This window comes from Amblyomma maculatum, chromosome 10, assembly GCF_055883805.1.
Source record: "Amblyomma maculatum isolate TAMU_Amacu chromosome 10, ASM5588380v1, whole genome shotgun sequence".
In the NCBI taxonomy this organism is placed as follows: Eukaryota; Metazoa; Arthropoda; class Arachnida; order Ixodida; family Ixodidae; genus Amblyomma; species Amblyomma maculatum.
Window position 1 is genome coordinate 61,344,783 of NC_139353.1, and position 15,087 is coordinate 61,359,869.

At 45.6% G+C, this 15,087-nt stretch overlaps 1 protein-coding gene across 1 annotated transcript in view; it reads right to left on the reverse strand.

Moving 5' to 3' along the window:
• LOC146176642 (hapless 2-like) overlaps positions 1-15,087 on the reverse strand; it is a 57,272-nt gene that overhangs the window by 4,563 nt on the left and 37,622 nt on the right. Inside the window, exon 12 of the mRNA XM_084581346.1 lies at positions 7,114-7,273. Within this exon, the coding sequence (XP_084437472.1) occupies positions 7,114-7,273 (160 nt within the window). The remainder of the gene's footprint in view (positions 1-7,113; positions 7,274-15,087) is intronic.

Consider the following 15,087-nt stretch of genomic DNA (forward strand, 5'->3'; position numbering starts at 1 on the left):
GGCGGCAGTACTTTCTGTAATTCTGAGTGTTACAGAGCAGCTAACCTGCGAAAAGTCAAGTATAAGAAATGGCTCACCAAGCTTATGCGTAATCTTGATCATCTGGCAAGTATTGTCCTTATTAAGGCGCAGGAGCATAGCAAAGGAGGTTGTCATGCGCACGCCAGTTAAAGATCTGGGCGGCTCTACCTCCATTTTTATGCCTTTCATTTTAAAGTTCGCCGTTCACCGAGAAGTGAGGCAGATAGAGCACCTTCCGTCCCTCCAAACAAAGCAAACTAAAGGCGTTAATCACATTGCCAAACTCTGCGTCTCTTAACGGCAAGAATTCGCGGAATGAAAACGCCGTGTTAAAGGCGCTATCGCGTCTACAGCTTTGGTGTCATACTGGCTTGAAATTATTTAATTTTATAGCGTTAACTAGAGGCAGGCTGGTGGGCAGCTGAAAGCTGTGACACTCGAGGACAAATTTCATCAAAAGTTGATTCTTTCTACTAGTTTTTTGTTTAATGCGACCAGCTACACTAAAAATAAGGATTTATTCACCCTCATTTACTCTACCGCGGAAAGTATGTCAGTCGGACATTCTTAGTTTACAAATGGACACACAAACACGTATGTATAATATTATATATATATATATATATATATATATATATATATATATATATATATATATATATATATATATATATATATATATATGCTTAAACTGAACATTAAAAAGACAAAGATCATGGCGTCTGCCCCTATCAAGTCCTGGAGCATCAAGGGACATGAAGTGGAAGCTGTGACAGATTTTCTCTTCTTGGGCTCCAAGATTACCCCGGAAAGAGACTGCAGCCATGAAATTGGGAGACGCCTGCTTCTGGGCAAGAGAGCCATGGCTAGCCTTGACCGCCTAGTAAAGAGCAGAGACATTACACTGCCAACCAAGATCCGTATAACTCGTGCTATGGTCTTTCCAGTTGTGATGTATGGATGCGAGAGTTGGACTTTGAAGAAGGCTGACCGCCGAAGAACTGACGCGTTTGAGTTGTGGTGCTGGCGGAGACTCTTGAGAGTTCCTTGGACGGCCTGAAGATCAAATCAGTCGATATTGTCGACCATAAACCCTGACTGCTCATTGGAGTGTCAAATTCTAAAGTTAAAGCTCAGCTACTTTGGTCATCTGATGTGAAGAGAGGAGTCGCTGGAGAAAGATTTGATGTTGGGAAAGTTTGAGGGTCACCGGAGAAGGGGTAGGCAGCGAACGCGTTGGTTGGATGGCATCCTCGAGGCGCTGCAGGTGAAGTTATGTGATGTTAGGAAGATAGTGGGAGACCGGAAAGCGTGGCGTAATATGGTCCATTATATATATATATATATATATATATATAGATCAGAATTTCGGACAGAAATGGCATTTTGTCGATGGTATGGTTCTTGCCTGATTCGATCAGAAGTCGGATGTTCCCATTGTATGCGGCGGCAATGCCGGTGCTATCGCTGAGGCAGTGGCTTGTCTTGCATCGCCGCCGCCGCATATTATGGGAACATTCGACTTCTGATCGAATCAGGCAAGTACGCCAAACAACTTTATTATTAAAAATACCAACGGCAAAATTCCATTTCAGTGCGAAATTTTACCTGCGAGGAATTTGCGGTTTAGTTTGGAGGAGCATTCTACAGCGCGCTGGTAATTGTGCAACGCCCTGTATATTCCTGGGTCTCCTCTTTTGGAGTTTTTATGTTTCTGCAAACGACCTACCTACCTGTCTGTCCAATAAATGCACTTTTCCACGGGCCGTCGCAATGCGGTAAATAACTCGTCTTGCCTCGACCAAGGTTTTCATTTGCTTGATCTTACTGTTCTACACACATGCTCTCTTCTTCATTCCTTTTTTTTTCACTGGACCCCAGGTCACTCGGACGAATCAGGGGGCAATGCGGCGGCACACGCCGCGGCTGCCTTGGCAGGTGGGATGTCCACATTTACTTCCCCACCCCCCTTGCTTCATCCTTATTCGACCTTGGGCGGGCAACTCACCCCTTCTCTTGCCCTTATGCACTATACTCGGACCAGTCTTCGTAGCCTCAGTCAGCATCGCATGCAGGTGGCTACACCAGACCCACCTTTTACGAGAAGAACCCACCTCACCCGAAGTCAAGAAGTCTTTTTGAATAAGCTCATCGCCCATGCGGCTTACACGCCACGTATTATGGCCCGCTGGCGTCAGTATAAAGAGAAAATGATTACGTGCCCCCACTGTACGACTCTAACCTGCGGCGGCATATCTCATTTACTTTGGGAATGCCCTGCTTTTTCTACTGGACGCCCCGAGATCGAACCCTACCGCCTGAACTACCGTTCCCTTCTAGAAACTGATGCAAACACACAGATGATATTTGCCAAGTATGGCTCGCTTAGTGGCCTGGTTAGAGCAATGTGATTCGAGTGACGACCTAAATAAACAATGAAAATCAGTTTGGAAAGTGAAGAAAACAGAATGCGTACACCGTGTCGTATTGCTCTGTATTAATATTGCAGGAGACGTTATTTTTGCATGTCATCAATCATAATTTTTTCATTCGTTCCGATTTCAGCAGGTTCTTTTAATTTTAAGGTGTACAAACTGCCCCAAGAGCTAACTCTATTGTTCTTAGTTTACCAGGGCTCCTTTTTTTCACAGTGCTTCGGCGTGTTTCGTACTTGCTGCACCAGGCTGTCGAGTGGTTCCAATCGCCACTTCTCCGGCGCTTTTGTGATGAAACACGTCGCATGCATATTTTCCGCCACGCCGCGCACCAGGCACTTCGCGCTTTTTTATGCAGCACACACGTGTTTGCACCAGCATTGTGCGACAGGATGCCTTCGAGCATAAGTTGAGTGGAAAACTTACAAAAGACCAGCTAGCTGGCTGCGGAGCCACGTACAACCTGTGATACTTGCATGTGGTCACTTATCCTTTCTAGTTCCGAGAATTCAGGAAACTGGGCATTGATTCCTTCGCTCGCCGTATGACACAGCGCAAAGGCGACGCACGCTCTTTTGTCCTAATAAGCTTGCCCCTTCAGTGAACATCAGAATTTTGGGCACTGAATCTCATCGCCAATGATGGAGGTGGGGTAACGAACAATCAGAAGAACCTGCTGCTCCCCGGAACTCTTCTTCACAGCATGAAGTCAACTTTCGCCGGACTTTCGGAAACCAGTTTGGCTGTAGCTTCCACAGTGCCTAGGCGGGGTGCACAATACTTCATTGTGAAGAATATGGCAGGTCCCAGGGAGCCCAAAATGCGTGCCTCTTTTCGACGGCGAGCACATGGTGGCTCTGAACACATACTCTTCTCAATGCTCCGTGGGGTCACGAGTAATTCCAGCAGAAGCGATGCCCTGTTCAGACGCGGAAGCATCGAGTGGTCTCAGTCTTATGCCTATGGGCTGCACTGCCCTTGAGTTGTAAATATTTGTATCATGCTCAACATACAAATAGATATGTGCGAGCAAAGTCCTTCGTTGTCACTGCAGGGAACTACTCCCTGTAAAGACGTAATCTTAAATTAACTGACGCCGCAGAATTCTGTTAAGGGCACAGCTCACGACGACTTGCAATCAGCGACAACGTGGAGCTTGGATAAAGCAAGAGGTACGCATCTTCTAGTGCTGCAACAGTCTTGGGCTGCCCAAAAGCAGCAGCGGAGGAGAGATCACGTTAGCAGATTCGCTGGGCCAGCGTTGAGAACAACTATGGACTTGAAAGGTTGCTGCTGCTGCGGTGGCGCCATGTACCAGCTTCGGACTCCATTACGCATGTCAATGATGGGCGACAGCAGCAGGTGCGGCGGCAGCGGTCAACGTAAACCGGCGCATGGTGCTTGTAAGTTCCAATTTTCAAACTTTTTGCTGCCCTTATTGTGGGTTTAAGCCGGTACTCGTTTAATCAGCATGCGTCGCAATAGTGAGCACAGTGTTAAGTCCGAGGTTCGAGTAGTCCCAATCTCTATGATCAGCAGGCGTGACTGCATTTGAGTGACCACCCATACGTATAGCATGTGTTTCAGCGAAGGTGAACCAGAAGTTTTAAAACTGCTTTTTGTGATATTGAGGTGGATTCAAATTGCAGTTGTTTACATCAGGATACAGTTTAATCAAGATAATTTGGTGGTTAACTAAACTCGTAACAATTGACTTCTTATGGCACTTACGTAATCAATATTCGCGGTTACCCAAGTTTGCAAGTGCGATATGCCGGGCTAGTGGTTACTGCATTCTTAAAGAACAGCGCAAGGAACAACACGGAAACACACAGAATGGATGGACACTGCCGCTGACTATACTTCGTCTCACAAGATGCTTGCAGCACTGCGAAAGGCAGAGGGACCCCAGTGTAATCAGGATAACGCGCACTGCAATAGGCAATTGTGCTCCTACGCGGCTCTTGCCACCAAATTGGCGGGGGCAACAGTATAAAAGCACAATTCTCTATTATAGTGTGCAGAAGCGAGAGGCACTTCGGAGCACAATTGCAAGGACTGCTCTGCCTTTTGCAGTGCTGCAAACAACGAACAACAACAACTGAAATTTTATTACCGAGCAAAACATATATAAACATGCATAAAGAGGTGGAGCCAGGGCGATTACTATAGACTGTTTTCGGTGATCGCACAGCATCACCTTGGCTTCACACCTTTGTGCATGTTTATATGTGTTGTGCTCCGAAATAAAATTTCAGTTGTTATTGAGCGCCTGTGTCCGTCCATTCTTCTGTGTGTTTCCTTGTTGTTCCTTGCACTCTTATTTAGGCATACCTAAGTTTGGTCTAGTTTTAGGACATGTCCTTCAGAGTTATCTGGCGTTGAGAGCTTGCGTTGTTGATTACTGTGTCACATCCTTTCTCCTACAGTAAAACCGCTTAACAGAATCATGCACACAGCTTTCAACTTCAGGCCAGTTCGCGCAGCTTAATTTCATGTCTCATAATGGACATTTTTGCAGTAGCTTCATGCAATTGCACAAAGCCCCCTCATCTACCATTTTTGATGACCATGCTTGCGAAAATGGAGTTTTCTGAGCGTGATTTTTCACGAACGTCCCCTCAGTTATCGACGCCCTGGCCTGCTGCACAATAATGGACCTTTTCTCAGCTGCGCACCCCTCTTGTGACCGCTAGGTGAAGTACCCTTGACGGGACGGCTAGCTTACTGAGGTTCCCTCGCATATTTCGAGCAAACATTTTTTCACAATAGTTGAGTGGGCTTATTTTCTGAGCAGTAGTTGAATGCAGGGCTGTCATGTAGGAAGCAGGTCAAGTGCAGGGGGAAGGTATATCAGGGCGTGTCCACAGATGCCTAAAGCATATCACTGCACATGCTAGTTGAAAGTAGCACAGCACTTATATATACTGCTTGGAAAACAGGCCGGCACCACTACTGCGAAAGAATTTGTGCAGAAAAAATAGGAGCGATCCTCGGTAACCCGGCCCGTCAGATGTTCCTCGCTTGGCGGCCACAAGAAGGGTGCGGTGCTGGAAAAATGTTCTCCATGCAAGAGAAAGCGCTTGCTGTATCTGCAGCCGCGATGCGTTTCCAACACGCTTCCATTTTTTTTTTTTTTTTGCCGCGCCGCCGCAGTTTAGTCGCCGAGGTGTTTCCATCGCTTGCATGTGTATACATTGTGAATGTGTCTATTCCCTCCACATCTCATTTTTCTCTCGTTTTTCTCTCACACAGGTTCCCTCGGAGTATGGATTAAACCACGACGATGACAAAAGACTGCTCGGTTATCCTGCCATTTTCAAACGCAATAAAAAGTAAACCCTGCCTTCCGTTCTCATGTACTAATATCGGTGTGCACACTGCACCCTGAATGGCTACATGGCCCGTCACAAATATGTCGCTCTAGCACGAAGAAACCAATATTGCGGAAGCGAGGGCGTCTGTGACCGGCTGACGAAGACATCATACATATTTTCACCAAACGTTTTTCTTCTGTATAGGGCGTATGTTAAGGCTGTCTAATGTTGCAGCAGAGGCAGCATTACCACACATATGCCAGACGGAGTCACTTGCGTTGCAAATAAAGAAAATGTATGTCTCGTATCGCTTCAATAGCGGCGATGTCTTGTGACTGAGTGCACAATCAGTCGAAGTGTGGTTCTTTTCAAATTACTAGCGTACCAGTGTGCGCCTAGATTATATTTAGAAGGGCGCAAACATACCCTTCGAAGGAAACGAACATTATCTTAAATGGGTGTAAAGAACACTATAATATGAATTTATTTTATTCCTCTGGGTGGTAATATTACCCTTCCAAACAAAGCATAAATATGAACGCAAAAGTGCAAAGTTACGCCCATTCATAGGGTGCAAACAATCACTTATGGGGTGCTGTAGTAAGCTCATTACGCTGGCATAAATGCGGACCCTGTGAGGGTAAGTTTACGCCTTATGATTAAGCATAAGCTTATTCCAGCTGGGAGCAAACATGCACCCGATTTTAGAGGATATTTTTGCACTTTCATGGCCTAACCTTTAGTCCTTCTGAGAAAGGGTAACGTTACTCCCCAGAAGCATATACTTGCACTTCACCATATGGCATAACGTTAGCCTCGTTGTAGCGTAAACTTTACACCAGACAGACTTAAGCCCCCGTCGAGGGTGTAACTTTGCACCCAAAGGGGCTCCCCAGTGCGTCAGTGGACTTACCCCCCTAAAGGGGTAAGATCACACCTTTTTTTCTTAGAGTGCATGCTCAACAGATCTTGCGCTCATATAAACAGTTCAAAGTAAGGCTTTAACCTTTGCCATTTTGTACAAGAAAAGCTGCAAACCTCTATGGCATCCGAACAATGCAATAAATCGAGAACTAATCGAAGTGGCTAATGTTCCACTCATCGATTGGTGCAGTACTAACTGAAGGCTCACAGAAAGTAAAACCGCCAGTACTGCCCATCCATCCAGCTTCAGTTCCGTTGAGTTCGTTTTTATTTGTTATTATGCTTCTTTCGTTCTATGTCTATGCTTAAACTTCATAGATTATCGGGTGCTGAAAACGGAACGGTTGCATTAACATGGTGCTGAAGGTGAGCAAAGAAATGAGTAACACGAGCCAAGAGCGGTGGCTCCAACGCACCAGCGGCAAGGAGGACCACGATGACGGTGATGATGGCCTCGGAGGTCCGAGACCGTCCTTCGCCATCACCATGGGAGCGCGGTGAGCGTCTCTTGTATAGGCCGGCCTTGGCTGCGTCCAGCTCGGTGATCAGATGGCACGACAGGCTCTCGTTACCGCACTGCGGTGGCCGGAAACGAAGAGCGCGGAAGATGGCCAGGAGAAACGTGGTGAAAAGGAAAGAAATGGGAACGAGGGCCCAACATAAAGGGAGCCATGAATAAATGAGTATGGGATTCCATTGCGGCAGAGAGGCGGAAAAGAAAGCTTCGGATGGGAGGCGTAGAAGTGTGAGGTTGCTATCACGAAGACGGAGAACAAGAAGAAAACAAGAAACAACGAAAACAAGAACATATTTGAGATCCGTAAGGCCTTAAGAGTTTACAGAGCCGCAATAATAAAACAAAACGACGAACTCGTCAACGCTAACTGTAACGCTTATTGCAAAAATAATGTAAACGCGGAAGAATAAAATTAGACGAGTCGCGCTATAATTTGAGAAGAATAAAGCCGCCCCCTAAGGGGAGGTTCCCCGTGACGACTGCAACGTCTAAACGTAACAAAGAATTATAACAATACCGAAGAACTCACAGCAAAAAAAAAAAGGCGTTAAAGCAGGCCTCTAAGGAAACACGAAATTGGCGTCGGGATAGGGAGATATTAGGAGAGGAGAAAAAAATTAAAAGGTAGAACCCTTCAAGGTTGCCGCTATTGTGTTTTGTGGATAGGTTAACGAGAAATGGAAGCACAGCCACAATTACATAGTAACAGTCGCCGATGAGAGATAACAGAAATGAAACAGCTGAAAAAAAAAACGTGAAATTTTTAAAATGTAATAAAAGAGCCGGTAAAAAACATAGGCGTACTAGCAAAAGCGGACAAAACGCTGGGAGACAAAACTGGGAGATGAAGCGGTTGTTTTGTATAACACAAAACTATTTGGTTCTTGGTGTTCTGCACCGTTTGAACGTGTAAAACTACAGACCTACCTCGCTCACTTTCACTACATGTAAACTTATCGAACACATTTTATCTATGTGGTCTCGTACCTTGAAAAGACGACAATAATTTCACCCTTTCAGCACGCTTTCAGAGAGGATTCGTGACAACTCCACGAATTTGCCTCATCACTAGATAGAGGCGAACAGATAGATGAAGTTTTCTTGGATTTTAGTAAATCTTTCGAGTGCGTTGTCACAGCAAACTGTTATTTAAACTTCGGAATATCGGCGTTTCTGGTAACCTGGTTAATTGGATCTGTTCATACCTTTCAAACCGTCAGCAATTTGTTCAGGTAAAGGACTGCTCATCTGACGTTCTGCCAGTGTCCTCTGGAGTGCCCCATGGTAGCGTCATTGGCCCTGTCCTTTTCCTCACCTATATCAATGACATTGCCGCAGCCATTGACAGTACAGTTATAAATATTAGGTTATTTGGTGATGACTGCATTCTATTTAGGCCTATAAATAGTCGCCGCGATCAAACATGCGTACAGGCAAACCTTAATGTAGTTGAAGACTGTTGCTTGGAATGGTTATTGGAAATCAATACAGATAAAACGTTTCTTTTACGGGTTACGAAAAAGAAAAATCAACTCCAGTTTGCCTATACACTGAACCATAAAAACCTAATCTAAGTCGATAACTACAGGTACCTTGGCGTAACTCGATGGAGGCGAAACGATGTGGCATCCGTGTGCTGTGCGATGTCAGCGCACGTTAAAAATCCCCAGGTGGTCAAAATTATTCCGAAGCCCTCCACTACGGCTCCCCTTTCTCTATTTTCACTTTCATTCCCACCTTCCTCCCTTCCCTGACGGCGCGGTTCAGGTGTCCACAAAGCAAGTGTGACAGATACTGCGCCTTTCCCTTCCTGTGAACCAATTATTACTGTCATTATTAGTTGGACCCCTCACGTCGACAATATTTGCGATGCTGCTTCTAGAAAACTTGGTTTCCTCCGCCACAAATTGAAGTCTGCCGCAAAGTCCATAAAGCTACTAGCCTACAATACCTTCATAAGACCTTAACTTGAATATGCGAGTGTGTCACGGGATCCATTTCTCAAAAAAGATATACAATCACTGGCCGCTTTTCATTGGAGGCGAAAAGCAAGGCGCCCGTGTGCTGTGCGATGTCAGTGCACGTTAAAGAACCCCAGGTGGTCGAAATTTCCGGAGTCCTCCACTACGGCGTCTCTCATAGCCTGAGTCGCTTTGGGACGTTAAACCCCACAAACCAAACCAAACCAAATGATACAAAGAAAAACAATCAGTTTCATTTTCAACATTTATGAATGGCGTGCTTCACCGTCCGACATCATGGCTGTAAATAATATTCTATCATTAGAAAAAAGAAGAGCACTTGCCAGGTGAAGGTTTCTTTTCTTTTTTTTTTTACCACCAGCAGTTTAATTCCACCGCCATGGACTACCTGCGCCCCGTGCTTAACCTGGCATTCTAGGAGTGTTCATGCCCATAGCCTTACTCCATACTTTGACCGCACAAACCTCTTCAAACGTACTTTCTCTGCTTGTACTATTACACAGCGGAACAATTTGCCCATCACGTCTTTGGCGCTCGTGATGTTAACGATTTTGAAGAGCGCTTGTTCCCTTTTATCAAAGTTTTATTTTGTTTGTCTTCGTTTTTTTTTCTTGTCTTTTGGAATATATTGAAGTCCACAGTCTTTTTTCATACCCTGTATCTCGCGAAAGTGTTTTCATTGGACAGTGTTGTTCATACAGCAATCCCTGTAACCACTGTTACCTTCATGTTCATCGTACATTGGATATTTGCGTTTTAAGATTTTTATTTTATTTTTCTCTCGTTCGAAGTTCGCTTGGATGGAATTGATCTTGGCTGTTGTAATTTGGCCTACTCTCCTGATTTTTGTTTACTTCTAATCGAGATTTTCGGTAGTTACAGTGAGCCTTGACCCCTAAATTTCAGGCTAGAAGAATTTCCAATGCCATCTCTTTCTGCCGATGTTCTCTTCTTTTCGGCTCACACGACTGAGCGAAAGAGCAGCGATGTTTAGATGTCAATAACGTATAAGGAGAAGTCCTTAGTAACTCCCATTAGGAGACCAGCTGGCGTCGTTGGTTTGTCGCTACCTACACCATAGCGATGGTAATAAAAATACGCCAGCAAACGGCTTTATGATGCAAATCTATGACAACGCAACCTCGTCACAAAGAGAGGGTAATAAAAATACGTCAGCAAAAGGCCTTAAGACGCAAAATCCATAAACTCACCATACCCATCCATAAACTCGACAGACCCATCCGTGACAGAAATCTCCACCACTTAAGAGAAAGCTATTCATGTCCCTTTATATATACGCACCACTGGCGGACTAAATGCAGTGTCAATTTTCGCGATATAATTATCAAACTTGTGAGCCATCCATTCTCGTATACTGCATTCCAGGTATACGAGAATGAAACCAACAACCGCTGACACTAGTGAAAGCATAAGGAATATTTTTATGTGTCCATGAATGTGAAATATAATTGATCTTGCAGATATTTGGGGATAATTCATCAGAAACGTGTAAGGAAAAGCAACTAAATGCCGCTGGTGGGATACTAACCCACGACCTCGAAATCTCGTGTCGGGTACTCTAACTCTGAGCTGAGGTGATTTAATTTAATACATTCTTAAATATTTATGTTGTGCCTAACAATTGATGAGACTCTTGGTCAGCACCACCCTTCTCCATAGCGACGTATGTTGAGCGCTGTGTGATACCACGACGTATACCGCAAAGGATGGGAGCTGTGTGATAACTTTATTACGCTACCTAGCACTTTAATGCCTCCAAATTATAAACCTTAGTTAAGCTAATAAGCGGACAAACGTAAGAAAAATTAGGGGCTTCGTTATGACTTACATAGTAGAGCCAACAACCGCTGACATAAAGGAAAGCATAGGGCATCTTTTGTGTTGATGAATATGAGGTACTAATTAATCACGGAGATAATATATTAGAAAGTAGAAAGAAAAGTAACCACATGCCTCCGGTGAGTTGTGGTTCTTTCGTTTACTTTCTAATCAATTATCTCCGGGATAAATTCATACTTCACATTCATCAACACAAACAAATACCCTATGATTTAATGTTTGTGAATTGCTGTTGGCGTCCTTCTTATTCAACTCACAACGAGGCCTCTAATTTTCTCTGCAGTTTGGTCATACGTACCGGTTAGTGGGTTGCGTTTATCATGCATCTTCCAGTCACGTTTGGGCTACCTTGCGACTGGCATCCTAATCGACGACATATATATGACTCCAATTTAATGTTTTCAAGCCAAGACTTCAGCGATTATACTGTTATCGGACGCGCTATCCAGCATGCTGTCTAGGTTTAAATAGCAAACACAAACACGGTATAAAATACTAGAACAAATAACTTGATTACATGTCGAAAATTTAATCGAATACAATTTCATCCGTGAGACTATAATGGTTTGGCATTCATAAAGATCAACAATAATTAGTCTGTCTACCAAATATTTGCATTCTATACTGCTCCTTCATCGCAGTTCCTCGGTTTGCGCGATCAATGAGTAAGAACCTCTTCAAAAAGCGTGTAATAGGGTGTGTGCCAATGATCACAGTGAATGTTGCTTTTTCCTCACGATAAAAACAAAGCGATTCAAGCATACAGATTTTGGGGTGAGCGAATGTAGAGAAAGAGAGAGAGAGATTGCACTAATTTGTAGGAAAGCTACTAAGACTCGACGGAAAATTGCATATGAAATTACGAAATTAAAGCGCGCGCTATTCATGATGCATCTAACATTGAACCACATCGAGGCTCCTCATGAAAAACCAATATTGCTTTCGAGATAGTAGTAGTAGTAGTAGTAGTAGTAGTAGTAGTAGTAGTAGTAGTAGTAGTAGTAGTAGTAGTAGTAGTACTAAAAGACTTTATTGAGGCGCAACACTTAGGCGCCTAATATCTCGCAGGCGCTGTTCTTCTTCACCCTCAGCACCAAGCCAGTCCACCCAGGTGCAGGCAGGAGGTGGGAAAGATTCCCGATTGCAATGCAACCGGACGCGGAAATAGGCAGTGTGAAAGCTTGGCATAAGCGGAAGGGCAGTTGGGGCATGATGGATCACGACGGAATTTGTAGAGATATAGCCGTGCAGGGGTTATTATATAGCCGTGCAGGGGTATTCAACTGTATTTGCCGAAGAATATGAGCCTCCCGAGCGGAAAGATTAGGATGAGGGTCGGGGTAGAGCTTCCGCTCTAAGCGAGCAGCATTGTAATATTCGCTTATGGTGGTGCGAAGAGACAGTCTCGACCCGCCCTCCAAGGATCTTGACCAGGGGATGAACGGTGCCCGGTTACGAGCTTCACGGGCGAGGTGGTTCGCCAGCTCATTGCCGTCAATCCCCGAGTATCCAGAGATCCATCGGAGGAAGACGGGGCAGGGCTGCAGCGCAACAAGTGCAGCCTCGAGCTCCGTGGACAGAAGATGTGTTAGACTTTTAGATTGAATGTCACGGATAGCAGCCTGGGAGTCAGTGTATGAAATATATTGAGGCACGAGTGGGAGATAATGGAAACTTTGAATGGCATGAATGATGGAGAGGACCTCAAGCGAGATAATATCCGGAGGGTGAAGAAAGGGGCCGCTAGTGCGTATGACAGGGGTAGATAGACGAGGATGAAAGAGGACCTGGCTTCCCAACCCGCGAGTAGCCACATAAGAGGCATCCGTGTAAGCGACTCCATGGGTATTAAAGGGCGGACTATGATGAGAGGCACCAGCATGTAGGCAGTGAACATACAGGACCGGCGACATATTGGCTGGAAGAGGAAGTATACGGAGGTTAATGGCCTCTGGAGGGGAAGGAGTTGGCAGAGGGACTGACTGGATGGGGTAAATGTTAGCCTGAATTAGAAGCCAGCGTCCATGAACTGTGCCGGAGAGGCGAGCTATCTGTCGGTCACGCTGAAGGGAAAGGAGACTGCGAACAGGATGAAAAAGCCCGGTGGCATAACGTTTATCGGTGGAAGTGGTTATGGGAAGACGAAGAGCAGCTTTATAAAGGCCGTTAAGAGGTATTGCAGGTTATTGCAGGTGTGTCTAGCTGGCCCCGGGTAAATGAAAAATATGGTATAAAATAAAGAAATTTGTTAAGAGCCAGCGTGTCAGCCAGTCGACAGTCGTGAGCTTCCCTCAGGCCAGAGGACCGTCTCGCAACTCGGCTAAGTAAATGGGTGACAGACTGACAAGTAGCAACAGCCGCATGGAGAGCCCGGACATTTTTGGTGGCATGCAGAGACATGCCGAGAACGCGGCATTAAGAAACTTTGGGGATTAGGGAGCCGCCCAAGGTAAGGGAGATCAGTGAGTTGTGAACTCGTTGATAAGCAGAGTGAGTCAAAAGTAGTTCTGACTTCTCGGGCACGGGAGACAGCCCTGCATGGTCAAGAAAGCAAGAAATGATATCCAATCCCTGCTGAATGGTGTCTTGAGCGTGACCAGGAGATCCGCGCTTCCACCAGAATGTGATGTCGTCGGCGTAAAAAATGTGCTGAAGATCGGGAATAGACGATAACTGAACCGTGAGAGAAGCCCCACCCGCAAGCAGCGCATTCGACATACTGACTAGCAGGCCATTTGCTGTCTCCTCTCCTCTGCCTCCTTCACGTCCTATGAGGAGTAGACTAATGCCCTTCTCCACGCGGCTTCATCCTCTACTGGCGCGGAGTTCGCTGCATATCCTACTTCTAACCCCGACCCCCATCTCATTAGGCTATGGAAGCGTCGCAAAAAGCTTCTCCGAACAGCCAGACTGCAACCGCGCCACATCCAACTGCAGAACACGCGTTTAAAGTTGCGAGACGATATCGTGACGTATTGTGCTACGCTTGAGGATGCTCGTTGGAATACCCTATGCAACGATATTTACACGGCGCTCCATACAAATTCAGAGGAAACCTGAACTCTTTTTCGAACTCTCCTTGGTGCCACCCCTACCCCTGCCCTGACTCTTGCTAAAGCCTTAGCCACAAAGTCTCCCGATGAGGTTTTTGCAACCCTTGCAGATCTTTATCTCCCACCCCCTTTGTCCCCCTTTTACCTTGAATACACAGGCTGCGAAAGCAATGAACTCGATGCCCCTTTTACACTGCGTGAGCTTGAAGCTGCACTTCTTGCTAACTCCACTCGGTCTGCTCTCGGTGAAGATGGAATCACTTCGCTCTTCACAATCTTCCCGATAACGCAAAAAAGCACCTTCTCAACATCTATAACACCGCCTGGGAAGAAGGCTCTCTGCCATCGTCCTGGACTTCCTCACTTATTTCTCTCATTCTTAAACTTGGTAAGCATCCAGCCTTTTCAAATCTCCGGCCCATTTCTCTGACCTCCTGTGTCGGCAAGACGATGGAAAGAATGGCGCTCACTAGGCTTAGCATGCATTTGGAGGTTTCGAACTCTCTCCCTCATACCCTCATTGGTTCTCGTCCCCGCGTATCTGCACAGGACCTTTTCCTCATACTTCAGGATACTTTCTTCACCTGTGGTAGCTCTCAGCTTCACGCCCCGGTCACGGTCGATGTCCGCAAGGCATTCGATTGCGTCTCCCATAACCATATTCTTACCTGCCTTACCAGCAAAGACTGCGGCTCCCGCATGTATAACTGCATTCGAGCTTTTATTTCTAATCGCGAGGCCCGTTTCTGGGCATTGAACTTCAATTCTATACCCCACTGTCTCACCCGCGGTACCCCGCAGGGTGCCGTTCTTTCACTCACCCTTTTTAATATCGCCCTGGCCCCTTTCGAGATACAAATGCTATGAATACTGCGTAAACGGAACTACTTTAACTTGGCCACCCCATCATTGCAAATTAAACTAAACTGCGACTGCCGTGTAGAAGCAGAGCGATTACTGATATTACTGTGGGATTAC